The sequence below is a fragment of the Lipotes vexillifer genome, unplaced genomic scaffold (assembly GCF_000442215.2).
Source record: "Lipotes vexillifer unplaced genomic scaffold, Lipotes_vexillifer_v1.1 scaffold809, whole genome shotgun sequence".
Taxonomy (NCBI): domain Eukaryota; kingdom Metazoa; phylum Chordata; class Mammalia; order Artiodactyla; family Lipotidae; genus Lipotes; species Lipotes vexillifer.
This window is the reverse complement of record NW_006788521.1, coordinates 237,132-252,455: the sequence shown is the minus strand read 5'-3', so window position 1 is coordinate 252,455 and position 15,324 is coordinate 237,132. Positions and strand designations below refer to the sequence as shown.

The following is a 15,324-nucleotide window of genomic DNA, read 5'->3' as shown; positions in this document are numbered from 1 at the left end:
AAAAAAAAAAAAAAAGAAAAAAAAAAAGAAAAAAAACCCTGGAACCTTACAGTAGAAGCACTCATTCTCTCAAGACTTTCTTTCCATTAGATTATAAGTTCCTTGCTGGCAGAGATTTTAGAGGTTAGTCCAACTTTAATATTTGCTTATAGGAAGAGGAGGTTGCACAGCTAGTTTCTAGCAGAGCCCAAACTCAGAATTACTGGAACTCATCTCAGTCCCTTTATTCCATGTTGTGTAGCATAGCACTTTGTGCACAGTAAGAGCTGATATGTTTGCATTCTAGTGGGCAGGCACAAGAGCAGTGATGGCACGATGAGCTTTATACCGCCGCGGAGGAACATGTATGGAACAGTGAGAGCAGAGTCGAGGAATATCCCTTATGCCCCGGAGGGCAGTTCTATTCTGGGTTCTGTGGTGTGCCCTAGAAGGGTGTGGAATGACTTCTTCTTAGTTACTGTCTAAAATTGCTAGGCATTTCCTGTGTATTCTGATCTGAGGTTAATAAGCACATTTCTTCCTGATTTCTCCTTCATTTAAGCTGTCCTTGTCATTTTGGGGGGTGTCATCATGCTCAGGGAAAGTACATAAGCCAGGAGCCTTTCTACTGTCACAAGTTTATATGTTAGCAGTCACTGGGTCTTGGGAGCTGCCAGGCCAGAAGAAGGGTGGGGATTCCTCTTGGGGATTCACATGCAGCAGGGGAGACTCCAGGAGTGAGTTTCATTTGTATTCATACCTGCATCATATATCTAACCCTCTCACCTCCCAGCTTTATAGAGAAGATGGCAGTCTGACATGTTGGTCTCTCATCAAATAGCATCTGTTTCCCTTTCACGTGGTCACATGCAATATGGCTTTACGTGTGAAGTGTGTGTTACTCTGGAAACATTTGAAATATCTTAAACAAAATGACATTTTTCTTTTTTTTTTCTTAATTCAACAGAAAATGCCCTAAAAACAATAGAGGACGACGACAGAAGCAAAACCTAGGTCATTTTACTTCAGATACATCATCCAGAATGGTTTAAACTGATGACTTTTATATGTACACTGACCATGTGATGTACATTTGTCTTTTTTTAAAGAATGGAAATATTTATTTCAGAGGCCTTATTTTTGGACATTTTTAGTGTAGTACTGTTAGCTCGTATTTAGAATATTCAGCTACAACAGTTTTGGACTGTTTAGTAGTCTTTGTTTTATGTTTTTAAATACAGAAATTGATTTCACAAATTTGTACCACATGGTAATTCTAAGACTTGTTCTTTACCCATGGAATGTAATATTTTTGCAAAGATGGACCACTTCACAAATGGTTATAAAGTCAGACCCACTTCTTCCACAATGACCACAGCAAATGACCAAGCATGAACTGAAGGTAAAGATGTTTACAGATTACTTTTCTTACAAAAAAAAATCTAGAAGACTCTGTGTTTAGACATTTCAATGTTTTTGAGATTTATTAACCGATTTTTTAGACACTGCCTATCGCATGAATTGTAAAGCTGTGTGTGTTAGATGTAAAATATTTATAAGGTGTATGGACTGGAATTTGATCCTTTCTCTCCTTGAAAAAATAATTCTGAATTTTTAAAAGTATATGGTAGCAATGATGGAACAGATCACTGAAAAGTAGATTTAGATGTTGTGAAAATAGTCTGTTTAACAAACAGATTGGAATAAAGCCTACTCTATCATTTAAAGTACTTCTATACACATTCATTTTTAAAGAAATATTTGTTTTAACATAAATAAACCAATTGTATCAGTGTTTGTGAATAAATGCAAAAATGATTGTTAACGGTTGGTGCTCTTCACATGAGCTTAAAAATCATCTAAGACCTCTATCCAAATTTGTCCTGTAGTAATAGCTATACTAATAGATTGTTGGTGTTTAAAGATCTGAAGTGTGAATAGAATGTATTCAGCTGTTTAACATGTAGTTTAGGTATTCAGAAGTATGCATGTAGAATTTAAGAATATGTTCAAAATATTAATTTTAATATTTGGTTTGGAAAAGCATGTTATAATATAACGTTTTCACTATACGGCCTCTGTTTTGGTGTGTTTATTTACTGCATTCTTTGATATTGACCTATCAATACGTTTAATATGTGAAATTAATAGAAAAAGCTGATTTCAGTTCAAAATTCCCATTTGCTTTTACAAATACTGCTTGAAATTGTCTAAAGATAGAAGCTTCACCCAGCGCTTGGAGTTTGCTTTTTTGGTTATTTGGCTTCTAGGCTTAATATTAGTAACATGGTGGCCTTAGGGAACTTTTTTTTAAAAAAGCTTTCCTCTTCTACCCACACAGTCTTATTTGAGTCCCTTAGTCATCAGTAAGCATGTTTGGAACAGCACCCAGTGCTTTTGCAAGGGTTCATATTGCAGAACAGTCACGTATGGGTATTTGTAGTTACAAATACTTGACCAGTCTCCAGGGGTGGGGTTTCCAACCCTTTAAACAACCCTGTTCCCTGTTATCAAGCTAACTTTTTGCTCTCAGTGCCAGAATTAATTGTGCTAAGACATCTTTCACTGAGAAATAAATAAAATGGAACATAATGGGTCTGCTTCAAATGCTGATAAAATCCACCAGAATCGCCTGTCGAGTGTGACAGAAGATGAAGACCAAGATGCTGCTCTTACCATCGTGACTGTGCTAGACAAAGTAGCTGCCATCGTGGACAGCGTGCAGGCCAGCCAGAAGAGGATAGAGGAGAGACACAGGGAGATGGAAAATGCCATAAAGACCGTCCAGATTGACCTGTTGAAGTTTTCGCAGTCACACAGCAACACAGGTTATGTCATTAACAAGCTGTTTGAGAAAACGCGAAAGATCAGTGCTCACATTAAAGAAGTGAGGGCCCGAGTGGAGAAGCAACAAACTCACGTCAAAAAAGTTGAATCCAAGCAAGAGGAAATAATGAAGAAGAACAAATTCCATGTGGTAATATTCCAGGTAAGCTGGCACCTGTGTTTAGCTCGATTACTGCTATCTCTTGCGTCCTTTAATGGCCAACAGGTAACTGTCTCATGGTAACTATTTGTGTATATACGTGTGGTGGAGTTCTGTATCATCAGAGATCTCAGGATAAAACCATTTCTATGTTAACTGGTATACTATCACGTCAGTGTTTTGAGCTTCTCAACCATTTCATGTAATATGAACTGTGGATCATAGCTGAGTCTATTTCTTGCCTTTGAAACTTAATATTGGTAAGCTGCTTTCGGCATATTAGCCGTATTAGCATGATGCCCTCTCAAAGCCTTTGAGAAGGTTAGGACTAGAAGATATCTAAGAAGCCTCCAGTTTAAAGCACCTCTTTGTTGTAGAAAAAAAGAAACTGAGGACCTGTAGCTCTGCAATGTGGTTCTTTCCCTTATTATGGAGAGCCCAGAAAGCCCTAAACAGTAAAATGTAAACTTTTCAGAATATAATTTGTCTATTGGAATTTTTACCTATAATAATGTATAAGTCACAATAATAAGACAAACGGTCTGTTTCTTAATGAACAATCAGACAGTTGTTCTTTTTCTTATAGTTATATAAATGTAGGAGTCACATAAGTAATTCCTTATATTTGATTACCAAGTCTTTACTTAGCTGAATTCTTTTAGCTGCACTGCACAGCTTGTGGGATCTTAGTTCCCTGATCAGGGATCGAACCCGTGCCCTCTGCCGAGGAAGCACAGAGTCCTAACCACTGACCGCCTGGGAAGTCCCTTCTTAGCTGATTTTACATGATAGTTTTTGTGTGGCGTTGTGTGTTGAGCTAGTAAGTTCCTATCTTACTCTGCACTTGATACTCATATTTTTTGAAATAGGAACACATCCATGGCAAATGCCTAATATCTATAATATATTTAAAAACTCTTACAAATTAAAACGGAAAAAGTTGAACTTTCATGGTAGAAAAATTGGAAAGTTATTATCAGTCAGTTCACAAAAGGCAAACTAAATGAGCAAAATTCCATTTTCACCTATGTAAATATTTGCAGTTGCTGAAACATTCACAGAGTTTAAGAGTAGGAAATAAGCACTTTCATATTCTGCTGGTAGAATATTAAATGGTACATTTCTGGAGGGCAGTTTTGGTAGTATGTGTTAAGAACCTTAAAAATTCGCAAACCTTTTGGCCCCAAAATTTAATGTCAAAGAATTTGTTGTAAGCATAAAATCAGGAATGTATGCGGGCATGTTCACTGGTACATATATGCAGTGTTATCACACTGTATTTTTAAAATGAATGTATGCCCATATGCATAGGGAAAAGGCCTAGAAGAATAAAAACAAATTGAAATAGGAACACAGTTGGCAGGTATTTGAAAGATACCAGGGGTGTGGGCCATAACTCCCGGGGCATTCTTTACACTTTAGTCAATTCTCCATAGCCCGCTTTTGGCTGATAAGGTTACACGGGGATGGCAGAGTGGTATTTTGGATCTGTGTTTAAGAGCCTGTTGGTTATTTAGGAGGAAGAATGGGAGGAGAGAGAGGGTTGCTTACTTCAAAGGTAGTCAAGTTCGACTATGCCATCTGAAGGCCTTTACCATTATCCCTCTCCTCCCAGGTCCCTGGAAGTCCTTCTCCAGACTTAAATTTTTGAAAAAAGAACGTCAGTCATCTTACTCTCAGAAGCCAGTTGTAGTATATGTAATGGGGATCTAAATTTAGTACTGGAGAATGTAGTATTCATTCTTGAATTCGCTTTTCCACGGGCATTAACAGTTCATTGCAGCTCTATTTACAATAGCCAGGACATGGAAGCAACCTAAGTGTCCATCAACAGATGAATGGATAAAGAAGATGTGGCACATATATACAATGGAATATTATATTCAGCCATAAAAAGAAATGAAATTGAGTTATTTGTAGTGAGGTGGATGAACCTACAGTCTGTCATACAGAGTGAAGTAAGTCAGAAAGAGAAAAACAAATACCATATGCTAACACATATATATGGAATCTAAGGGAAAAAAATGGTTCTGATGAACCTAGGGGCAGGACAGGAATAAAGATGCAGACATAGAGAATGGACTTGAGGACATGGGGAGGGGGAAGGGTAAGCTGGGACGAAGTGAGAGAGTAGTATTGACATATACACACTACCAAACGTAAAATAGCTAGCTAGTGGGAAGCAGCCACATAGCACAGGGAGATCAGCTCGGTGCTTTGTGACCACCTAGAGGGGTGGGATAGGGAGGGTGGGAGGGAGGGAGTTGCAAGAGGGAAGAGATATGGGAACATATGTAATAACTGATTCACTTTGTTATAAAGCAGAAACTAACACACCATTGTAAAGCAATTATACTCCAATAAAGATGTTTAAAAAAAAAACCAAACAAACAGTAATGGGTATAACTCACCCTCCACTTGCATGGGGCATGCCAGGAAACATTCTTGGTATCCAGCATTTCTCCTGAGAACCTTTGTGTGAAGAGTAGACCAGGTTAACAATCAAGATTTACAAAGGCTAAAGAAAGCAGAGGAGTTTCTGAGAAGTTCTAATTGACCCTTGTTTGTCTATTGACATAATTCTTTTTTTTTAAAGTTGTTTCTATATTCACCTGTTTGTTCCCTGAAAGTTGCTAATTTTTTTCTTTGAGCACCTACAGTTACTTGAATAAATAGAAGATGGTATGAAAAAGGAAGCGAGAGGCACTAGTGAGAGACATAATGCTATGAAGAGTCTGTGAAATTAAGTAGTTCAGAGTAAGCAGCACTTTATCAATAAGCAGTGGCTATCTCTTGTAATGGGAGAGCATGTAAAGAAAAGATAAATACCAATGGATTCAATGATTCATTAGATATTAGAACACTGTATACGGCATTCATATGGGTTTGTTTAATAGTTAGAAGTCATGGGCTTCTCTGGTGGCGCAGTGGTTGAGAGTCCGCCTGCCAATGCAGGGGACACGGGTTCGAGCCCTGGTCCGGGAAGATCCCACATGCCGCGGAGCAACTAGGCCCGTGAGCCACAGTTACTGAGCCTGCGCATCTGGAGCCTGTGCTCTGCAACAAGAGAGGCCGCGACAGTGAGAGGCCCGCGCATCGCGATGAAGAGTGGCCCCCACTAGCCACAGCGAGAGAAAGCCCTCTCACAGAAACGAAGACCCAACACACCCAAAATTAAATAAATAAATTTATTAAAAAAAAAAAATAGTTAGAAGTCATATGCTTAACAGTTAAAAGTCATATATATGTGTGTGTGTGTGTGTGTGTGTGTGTGTGTGTGTGTGTATATATATATATTTTTTTTTTTTTTTTGGCCAAGCTGCGCACCTTGCAGGATCTCAGTTCCCCAACCAAGGATTGAACCCAGGCCACGGCAGTGAAAGCTCCAAATCCTAACCACTAGACCACCAGGGAACTCCCAAAATTCTTTTTTTTGTTTTGTTTTTTTGTTTTTTCGGTACACGGGCCTCTCACTGCTGTGGCCTCTCCCTCCGCGGAGCACAGGCTCCGGACGCGCAGGCTCAGCGGCCATGGCTCATGGGCGCAGCCGCTCCGCGGCATGTGGAATCTTCCCGGACCGGGGCACAAACCCGTGTCCCCTGCATCGGCAGGCGGACTCTCAACCACTGTGCCACCAGGGAAGCCCCCAAAATTCTTATAATTCATTCTTACAGTTAATGTGTTTAAGTGGCTATATTGAGATTGCGCCTTCTACTAAAATTGACTTGAAGCTGAGTAATTCAGCTGTAGTATACTTTCATTTCGATTTGGGTTTTTCCTCAAAAAGATTTCCCTAGATATATCTTTTGGTGGCAGTCTTTATTGCTATTTTATCTCCCACCGTTGTGTACGGCAGAGCTTTCACCTAATTCTGGACATTGGCATTGAAAAAAATTATCTGCTCTTTATCATACAATTATGATTTCTCCTTGAACATGCTTTCACCTTAGCGACCTCCTCACCATGAAAGAAAGCCAGGAGGCTTCCCATATCTTCTAACAATTTTGCTTACTAACCACATGCCCCTGCCTCCCAAGTGAGGTATTTGGCCATTCCCTAATGATAAGTCCCAGACTTCTAAATATTTGAAATTCTCTTAGCAGTATTACTTTGATAATCAAGGCCATTATACTCTGACTCATAATACTCATTTTGTTTCAAAAATCATCTTTTTACCTAGAATTTTACATGAAAAAATGTATAATAATTGTATTTGGAAATGAACTATAATTCAACCCTATAATTTTCAATTACTATTAAAGTGTATTCACCACTAACTCATGGTATCTTTGACTCAGAGGAGTTGCAACAAATAGATTTACATAGCAGGTACTTTCTCTCTCTCTACCCCTGTTTTGTTTTGTTTTTAAGCCTGATTTTGTTGAGTTTGTTGTGCAGTTGAAGAAGGGTTTGTGATTCTTGAGTTAAGCCATAACTGATTTCTTCACAGCAGGATTGTGAGGGTTTTTCCCTATGAAACAGTAATTATTGTTTGGCTCCTTTTCTAATTATACCTACTCAGTCCATACCCACCCACTCAGTGCTGCTGAAGCTACTCCCTGTAGTAGGTGTCAGGAAAGGAGAGGAATAATGTTGCTGCTTCTGATTCATAGAGAGCTATGAGATAGATACCCACTCTACCTTTTTTTCTTTTTTAAGTTCCTAGACTCTCCAATCCTGTAGCCAAAGAATTTAATTTTAAATAAGTATCCAGAGAAGTAAAGTTCTGGGGATACGTTCTTGACTATCAGGATGATAGGTTTTGGAATACGTATAAATGTATTTCTTACATAGTAAATTTTTTGATTGAACAGATTTAATGTGAATCTCAAGTAGGAGCACAGTTTCTTTTAGAAATTTCAACTCGTGGGTTTAGTTAAAAATCTCATGATCTTTAAAGTTTTTCCTCTTTAGTTTTAGAAATAACCCCTAAATAGCAAGTTGGGGGTCCTTTAGCAGCCATGTTTCTGGCCTGGTTCTCAAGGTTACCAGTGTCTGCCATGTTCCCAAATCCAATTTGATGAGTCCTTACCCTTTTGACATATTTGACATAGTTGGTCCCTCCCTCTCTTCTTGAAACTTTTTTCCCCTTGGCTTCTGGGGATGCCTCTCGCTCTTGGATTTCCTCCTGCCTCACTGGCTGACATTTGTCCTTTTTGGTTCTTTCTCATCTCTTCCTTCCTCCTCTTCTTCTTCTTCTTCTTTTTTTTTAAAAATATTTATTTATTTATTTGGCTGTGCTGGGTCTTAGTTGCGGCACATGGGATCTTAGTTGCCCGTGTGAGATCTTTGTCACAGCATGAGGGATCTTTAGTTGCAGCATGCAGGGTTTTTAGTTGTGGCATGTGAACTTTTAGTTGCAGCATGTGGGATCTAGTTCCCTGACCAGGAATTGAACCTGGGCCCTCCTGCATTGGGAATGTGGAGTCTTAGCCACTGGATCACCAGGGAAGTCCCTCATCTCTTCCTTCTTATCTTCAGGCCCAAAATCCATTTATCTATCAATAACACCAAAATTCAAAAATCTGTAAAAATAAAATTTTTATCATAACTTATTTGGCAGTAAGACCTAGGTTTACCTGAACTCAGTGGATGCCAAAACCCAACCTCAAGTAGCATGAGGCTGTTTATACTCTTTGTCCCACCTTAGAGTGAATCTTTGTATTTTTTTGCCACAAAAAGATTTCTTCCCAAGATCTCACTGGGAATGTTATATAATATATTATTTTCCCCAAATCTGAAATATTCTGATTTCTGAAAGGTAGCTTGGTTCCAAGGAGTTTTGAATAATGGAGTGTAGACCCATTTATTCAATCTCTTGGTGATCTCTTTCATCTGGTCTCATGATTTTTAGTTTCATCTTTATGTTAATGATACCTCAATTTATCTCTAGTCCAGATCTCTCTCCTGAATCCCAGACTTATGTACTCAGCTGTCCACTCAACATCTCTGCTTGGATGTACAGTGGGCATCTCAAAGTCAGCATGTTCAGATCCCATCCTTTCCCGTCTCAGTGAATGGCTAATCTGTCCTTCAGCTGCTCAGGCCCTGGACTAGAGAATCATCCTTGACACTCTCCACATCTCAATCTAGCAGCAGCAGATCCTGTTGGCTCCTACCTTCAAAGTGGATCTGGAATCAGGCCACTTCTCACCACCACCTCTGTCCACACCCTGATCCATCTCTCACCTGATTGAGCTCAGTGGTCTCTAACTGCTGTCCCTGCTTCTCATCTTGCCCTCGATAGCCTCGTTTCAGCAGGGTGACCCTTTTACAACATGGGTCAAATCATGTCACTATCCTCCTCAAAGCTTTTTAGAAGGCCTCCTCCGATCGCACTCGGACTAAGAGCCACGGTCCTTATGATCAGATACAGAGCCCTACGTGAGCTGTGGCCCTCCCACCACCTCTCGCGCTCTCCTCCTTGCCCCTTGGTCACTCTGCTTCAGCCACACTGCCTTCCTTTGCTGTTTCTCGTTTCCTCCCAGTTATATGCATTACCTTCATGTCTAGGCTTGGATGTCACCTTATTAGTGAGGCCTTTCCGAGCATCCTCCCCAGTCACTGTGTATCCTCCTGCCCTGCTCTAATTTTTGCCTTAGCACTTATCACCATCCAACATACTATGTAAGTAACTTGTTTATTTCTCTCTTCAAGAATACAAGTTTTATTTTACTCTTTTTTTTTTTTCTTTTTTGCGGTACGCGGGCCTCTCACTGCCGTGGCCTCTCCCGTTGCGGAGCACAGGCTCCGGACGCGCAGGCTCAGCGGCCATGGCTCCCGGGCCCGGCTGCTCCGCCGGCTGGGGGAGCCTCCCGGACTGGGGCACGAACCCACGTCCCCTGCATCGGCAGGCAGACTCCCAACCACTGCGCCACCAGAGAATCCCTTTTACTCTGTTTTATTCAGAGGGAGGTTCTCAGTTCCTAGACTAGTGACTGATGCATGGTAGGTGCTTAGTAACAATTTGTTGAATGAAGGCGTATGCTTCTTTGTTCCAACAGTCATTTGCTGAGTATACCTACTATGTACAAGGCACTCTGATAGATGCCAGGCATAAGACATAAATAAGATACATCTCTGCTTTCCTGGAAGCTATTATTTAGTGAAGGCCTCAGGGAGACATATATAAATGAGTAGAGTTCTAATTCAATTCAGACTGTGATAAATGTTATAAGTAGAGGAATGCATGTGTCATTTTGGTATAAATTGGAGACAGGTTTGACCTCTGGGGGAAGTTGGGAATATTTGAATTGACTCGAAGAAAGATTTTATTCACAAAGCTGGAAAGAGGTGAAAGGTAGCAAAAACCACGTTTATAAAGGCATGCAGGGATGAAAACAGTATGTGTTTAAGGAACTCAGGGGGGTTGTGTTGCTGGACTGGAGGAGTGGGAAAGTAGGTTTTGCTCAAACTGAAGAGCCTTCTAATTATGCTGAAGAATTTGAACTCTATCCTTTGAGTACTGGTGAGCTCCCCAGTGTTTTAAAGTAGAGAAAGCATGTGATCAGAGCTATGTTTTAGAAACATTTCTCAGGAAATATTTTGGTGATGTTTTGGAGGTATAACTATTGCCTGAGAGTTCAGGCCTGAGATGACAGGGCCTGAATTAAGACGTTGGTAGAGGCAAGAAGGAAGCAGGCGGGAACAGAAGAGTTAATAGTTATTAAGCAATATTATCGACAGTGCTTAGTGACCAGTTGGATATGGGATGAAGAGTGGGAATATTTGGGACCATGCTTCTGAGGTTTCTCTGGGTGGCACCTGGAGGTATTGGTGCTGAGAGGTCCAGGAAAGGATGATGGCTGGGCCTTGATTTTTGGGTATGTGAAGTTAGAGGTTCCTGTGTTACATCTAGGTGGAGAAGTCTTTCTGACATTTAGAAATGGGTTTTCATCTTAGGGGAAGGGGAGAGGTGAAGGTAAAAGATTTGTGAGTCTGCTTGCTTGGATTTGAAGGTAGAGCAGTGGATAAGTTTGCTCGGGGTGAGCTTGGGAGATGAAGAAACCCTGAGAAATGCCAGCGTTTAAGGAGTTGGGGGAGGATAAGCAGCCCGTGGAGGAGATTGAAAAGGCGTGGCCGGAAGGTTAAAGAACCCATCGCTAACACGCTTGCTTTCTCTCCTTCAGGAGGATATTCAGTGTCCAACGTCCCTGACTATCATGAAAGACAGAAGCTTGACTGCTGAGGGTCCAGAGGAGGAGGACGATATCTTCGATCCCCCAGTTGATCTGTCTTCGGATGAAGAATATTATGTTGAAGAGAGCAGATCTGCCAGGCTTAAAAAGTCAGGCAGGGAGCGCATTGATAATATCAAAAAGGCCTTTTCCAAAGAAAACATGCAGAAGACACGGCAGAATTTTGACAAGAAAGTGAACAGAATTAGGACTAGAATAGTGACACCAGAGAGGAGAGAGCGGCTAAGGCAGTCCGGAGAGAGGCTGAAGCAGTCAGGAGAAAGGTTTAAGAAATCTATTTCTAATGCAGCTCCTTCAAAGGAAGCTTTTAAGATGCATAGCCTTCGCAAAACTAAAGACCGTGCTGTGGCCGAAGGTCCCAAAGAGGTCAGGGAGATAGGGGTGGACATCATTGCCAGGAGCGAATCTCTGGGCCCCATCAGTGAGCTGTACACCGAGGTGGTCAGTGAAACAGACCCCGAGGAGGCCAGAGCCTCACGTCCTCCCCGAGAAGGCGGGGAAATCTCGACCCCCGAGCCTTTAAAAGTTACTTTTAAACCCCAGGTGAAAGTAGAGGATGACGAATCTCTTTTGCTAGATTTAAAGCAGTAATTATAAAGAGGAATTAAGTATATTATAATTGTAAGTCTCCTTAATCACACAGTTTTAGTTTAATTAACAGTCATTTACATGTATATGCCATATAGGAAAACATAAATGGTATGGCTGTCTCATTTCTTAGGTTTAAAATTTTAAAGGTAATACAATTATTAATATACATTTGCTTAATTAATATACACTTCCTGGGGAATTCTTTTTTTTCTCCCCTGGGGAATTCTTTTTTATTTTTTTCCCTCCCCCAGGACTTACATGATTCTATCAGCTTTCTCTCTTAGGTCACCTCTCATGGCAGCTGTGGATTTTTAAGTTCCTTTGTCTTGCCCATCAGAAAAATAGTTTCCTAGTGAGGCCCAATTAGGTGTTTGGTAGTCTACAATAAATGAAGGCCAAATTTATGGCCATCATTTATTTGCAAGTGAACTCTCGATTTTGGTCTAGATTAATATTGTGGCCAAGCTCAAAGGGGAATAAGTCACATGTGGATTTTATCTATATGTTCAAATCAATAGATTTTTTAGTAAATTAGCAGTCACACCCCTTTTTGATGCCTTTGCATAAGAACATTGAAGTGCTGGACTTGAGCATTTAGTTCTGGCATCACAGCTTTGCTTACAGGGAGCCACTTGGCAAGTCGTCTAATGGTCTGGCCAGTACAACGGAGAGGGTTCACCTGTCCTACCCTTCTCAGAGGACTGTTGTGAAGATAAGGAAATGTTATACATTCTGGGAGAACAAGAACTATTTCCAGAGAAAACAAACCCCACTGGTTCCTCAAAAGCAGAATCGAAATAATTCCATCTTCTGAAAAAGTCCTGAGCTCCAAGCAGTGAGGACCTAGGTCGGACAGACACTAAAGTTGGTCTTCAGAAGCGTTTTCACAGAGTCAGGAATCAAAAGTCAATGTTTGGGTGACATCTTTTTTGTCAAAGACTAAAACCAGACCGTGGGTTTGAGTTGGGTCTTAAAACATTTCCTGGAAAATTCTTTTCTGATTTTCTTCTGATTCAGATCTCTGGTGGACTGGAGCAGCATTGTTTTGAGCAGCATGAAGCCTGCAACTGTGGCTGTGTCTTCCAGAGGCCTTTCTAAAGTCAGCCCTTGTGCAGTGCTTGGAAATGACCTCAGATGCTTCTGATTTCCAGACTGAACCCCTCAGGGCCCATCCGTCTAGAACAGTGTTCATAGGTGTTCATCATAACTGCTTTGGGAGGAAGCCAGATTCCACTTATTTGTTAGCTGTAGATCTAGCCAATCTAGAAGTAGATATTATTGCTAAAGAAAGAGAAATGGTCATACTGGTCCTGCACTTGTGTATGTTTAAATCTTCTGGTTTGTAAAAGGGAAGAAATGATTGAATTGTGGAATTTGAAGAGTTTGGACAGCAGTCAGCTTTCAGTCAGTTTTGGATGCTCAAGTAGTAATTAAAAGTTGTACACACACACACACACACACACACACACAGAATCAGCTTTAAAATATTTAACTCAGTTACCCAGCTGTTTGGGTTTGGGAGTTTGATTCAGCATCATTTCCTCTTCACTCTGCGTGAATACATAAAATCATGAATTGTTAATCTCATTATCTTTTTTTTATTGAAAAGTAAAGTGTATACAGCTTTGAACAATACTTTAAAAGGAATAATTTTTAAAATGTTAGAGTTTAGAAAGAGCTTGGATGCCTAATCACACATTTCCTTAAAGCCATAATAAATTTGAATTAAAAAAAGACATTATTACAAAGTTTGATGTCAGTGTCCTTTTTGTAAATATTTTTACTAATAATGAATGCAAACAGTATGGCATGTATTTGATATAGTAACCCTACTCATAGTAGATATGTTTCTAGGTTAAGCAGAATGTAAAGAAGTTATATGCTTTTTTTTTCTGGCCCTACACAGGCCTACAATTGAGCAAAATATCACTGTCAAGGAATTTTTGTAAAGTCCATTTGCTTACTGACCCATTATATAAGCAGACTTGATATGTTATGGAACATTTCCCACATAATTACATTTGAATTTTGATTTAGAAGGCATTATAGCCTGGCCAGCTCTTCATCATGGTAGACTCTGAACAATTTCATGTTCCCAGAGGTTCATTGTAACTTACACTGCTTTCTTGGTACTAGGATTTTCCCCTTCGTGTCACTTCTGTCTCTCAACATTTCCCCCCATGTTTAGAGCGTTCCTCAATTCCACATTCATAATTTTTTCTCCTTTCACCCCATTCTCTTGACGTAAAGAATGTCTTTATTATAGGCTGCAGAATCATACATCTTCATTTAATGCAAGGAATATAGTCAACATTCTCTATTTTTAAAGTTTCAGACAACACAGATTTTCTCCTCATTTTACTCTTCTGTGTTTTTGAAATTATATGTTAGATTTTAAACAGTTTATTGAAATAAAACCATTAGCAGGATTTATCCCCTTTTCTTTCTGTGAGGCAGAACAATGCAACATCCATAGACACCCAGGGCATGGAGCCCACTCTCAGGCTCTACTATAGAATAGAAAGACGAGAAGAGGGAAGTGCAACTCTGTCTCCTGCACATGATGGAACCAGAGGCTTTCCTCTCAGGGTCTATGGTGGCCTGGTTCTGGGTCATAGGTTAGAGAAAAGGGCCCAATGTGAATAGTGATAAGAGGAGCATGAAAATTCAGCTTGTTGAGAGCATATTTGTGGTGTGTGTAAACTCCCTTGAACAAGTTTTCGTAAATTAAAAATACAAACCAAACTACAGTATTTCATTTTGACTTTATTGTTTACCTTCCATGTACCTATAAGGGTTTGGTTCAGAACAGTCTGAAGTTCACTGTGATTCTATCAGCTAGAGAGCATGGGTCATGTTATGTAAAATATTTCACAGAATCACTGTTAAATCTACAGTCCCCATACATGAAATTACTGGGCCTGTTTTTCTTCTGAGACATGTTTTCTATAGCTTTTATTGAACCCTACTAAAAATATTATAGGTTACAATCCCCAAATAATTGCTGTGGCGTATCTGAGTCAAGACTCGGGAGAATGACCACTGTGGTCTCATCCTCAGTTCTGTTGGAATTTGGGGAATGCTAGTATCTGGTCTGTAGTGAATGAAAAATGAATAAGCCTTAGTGCTGAGTTTTGTGTGTCATTCTTGTGACCACTTCTGAGTTATGTGATTTCTGAGGATTTATAGCTGTCCTTAGCAAGTCAGAATCCTTCAGTGTATTTCTTGGGTGGATAGGAGATCTAGGATAACTAGCTCTTCACTGTGAGTCTCTTAGGACATCCAAGGATCCCCAAGAGAATAGCTTGGAGTGGCAGAATATCCTCAGGCTTTGAATTTACTCTGGGCGTCTTCCTAAAATCAGCTGTGCTTGTCAGGGGCTGTCCTAGACTGCTCTGCCACTTGATGCCTTTGCTCATGCCGTTTGTCTCTCTTGTGGTTTGGGAGATGAGTTTCAAGTTCAGTGATAATGTCCATTTCCTTCTTTTAGCTTTCCTTGGTTACCTCCCACCCCTTAGGAAGGGTGTGATTAATTCCGTATAGTCAATATACATAGCACCTTTGATCTGC

General features: G+C 40.2%; 2 protein-coding genes across 2 annotated transcripts in view; both read left to right on the top strand.

The window, feature by feature from the left end:
- TMEFF1 (transmembrane protein with EGF like and two follistatin like domains 1) overlaps positions 1–2,051 on the top strand; it is a 93,238-nt gene extending 91,187 nt beyond the window's left edge. The window contains exon 10 of the mRNA XM_007461636.1: positions 947–2,051. Coding sequence (XP_007461698.1) covers positions 947–1,031 — 85 coding nt within the window. The 3' untranslated portion in view covers positions 1,032–2,051. The remainder of the gene's footprint in view (positions 1–946) is intronic.
- Positions 2,052–2,464: 413 nt separating this feature from the next.
- Positions 2,465–13,487, top strand: CAVIN4 (caveolae associated protein 4). Its single transcript, XM_007461635.1, has 2 exons — positions 2,465–2,968; positions 11,095–13,487. Exons 1-2 carry the CDS (start codon positions 2,561–2,563, stop codon positions 11,752–11,754), a joined length of 1,068 nt encoding a protein of 355 aa, XP_007461697.1. The 5' UTR covers positions 2,465–2,560; the 3' UTR covers positions 11,755–13,487.
- Positions 13,488–15,324: the final 1,837 nt, after the last annotated feature.

Bases quoted from the DNA above. Each gene is read 5' to 3' on its own strand.
- CAVIN4 (XM_007461635.1), top strand. From the start codon at position 2,561: ATGGAACATAATGGGTCTGCTTCAAATGCTGATAAAATCCACCAGAAT. The intron at 2,969-11,094 runs GTAAGCTGGCAC...TCTCTCCTTCAG, and splicing joins TCCATGTGGTAATATTCCAG to GAGGATATTCAGTGTCCAAC.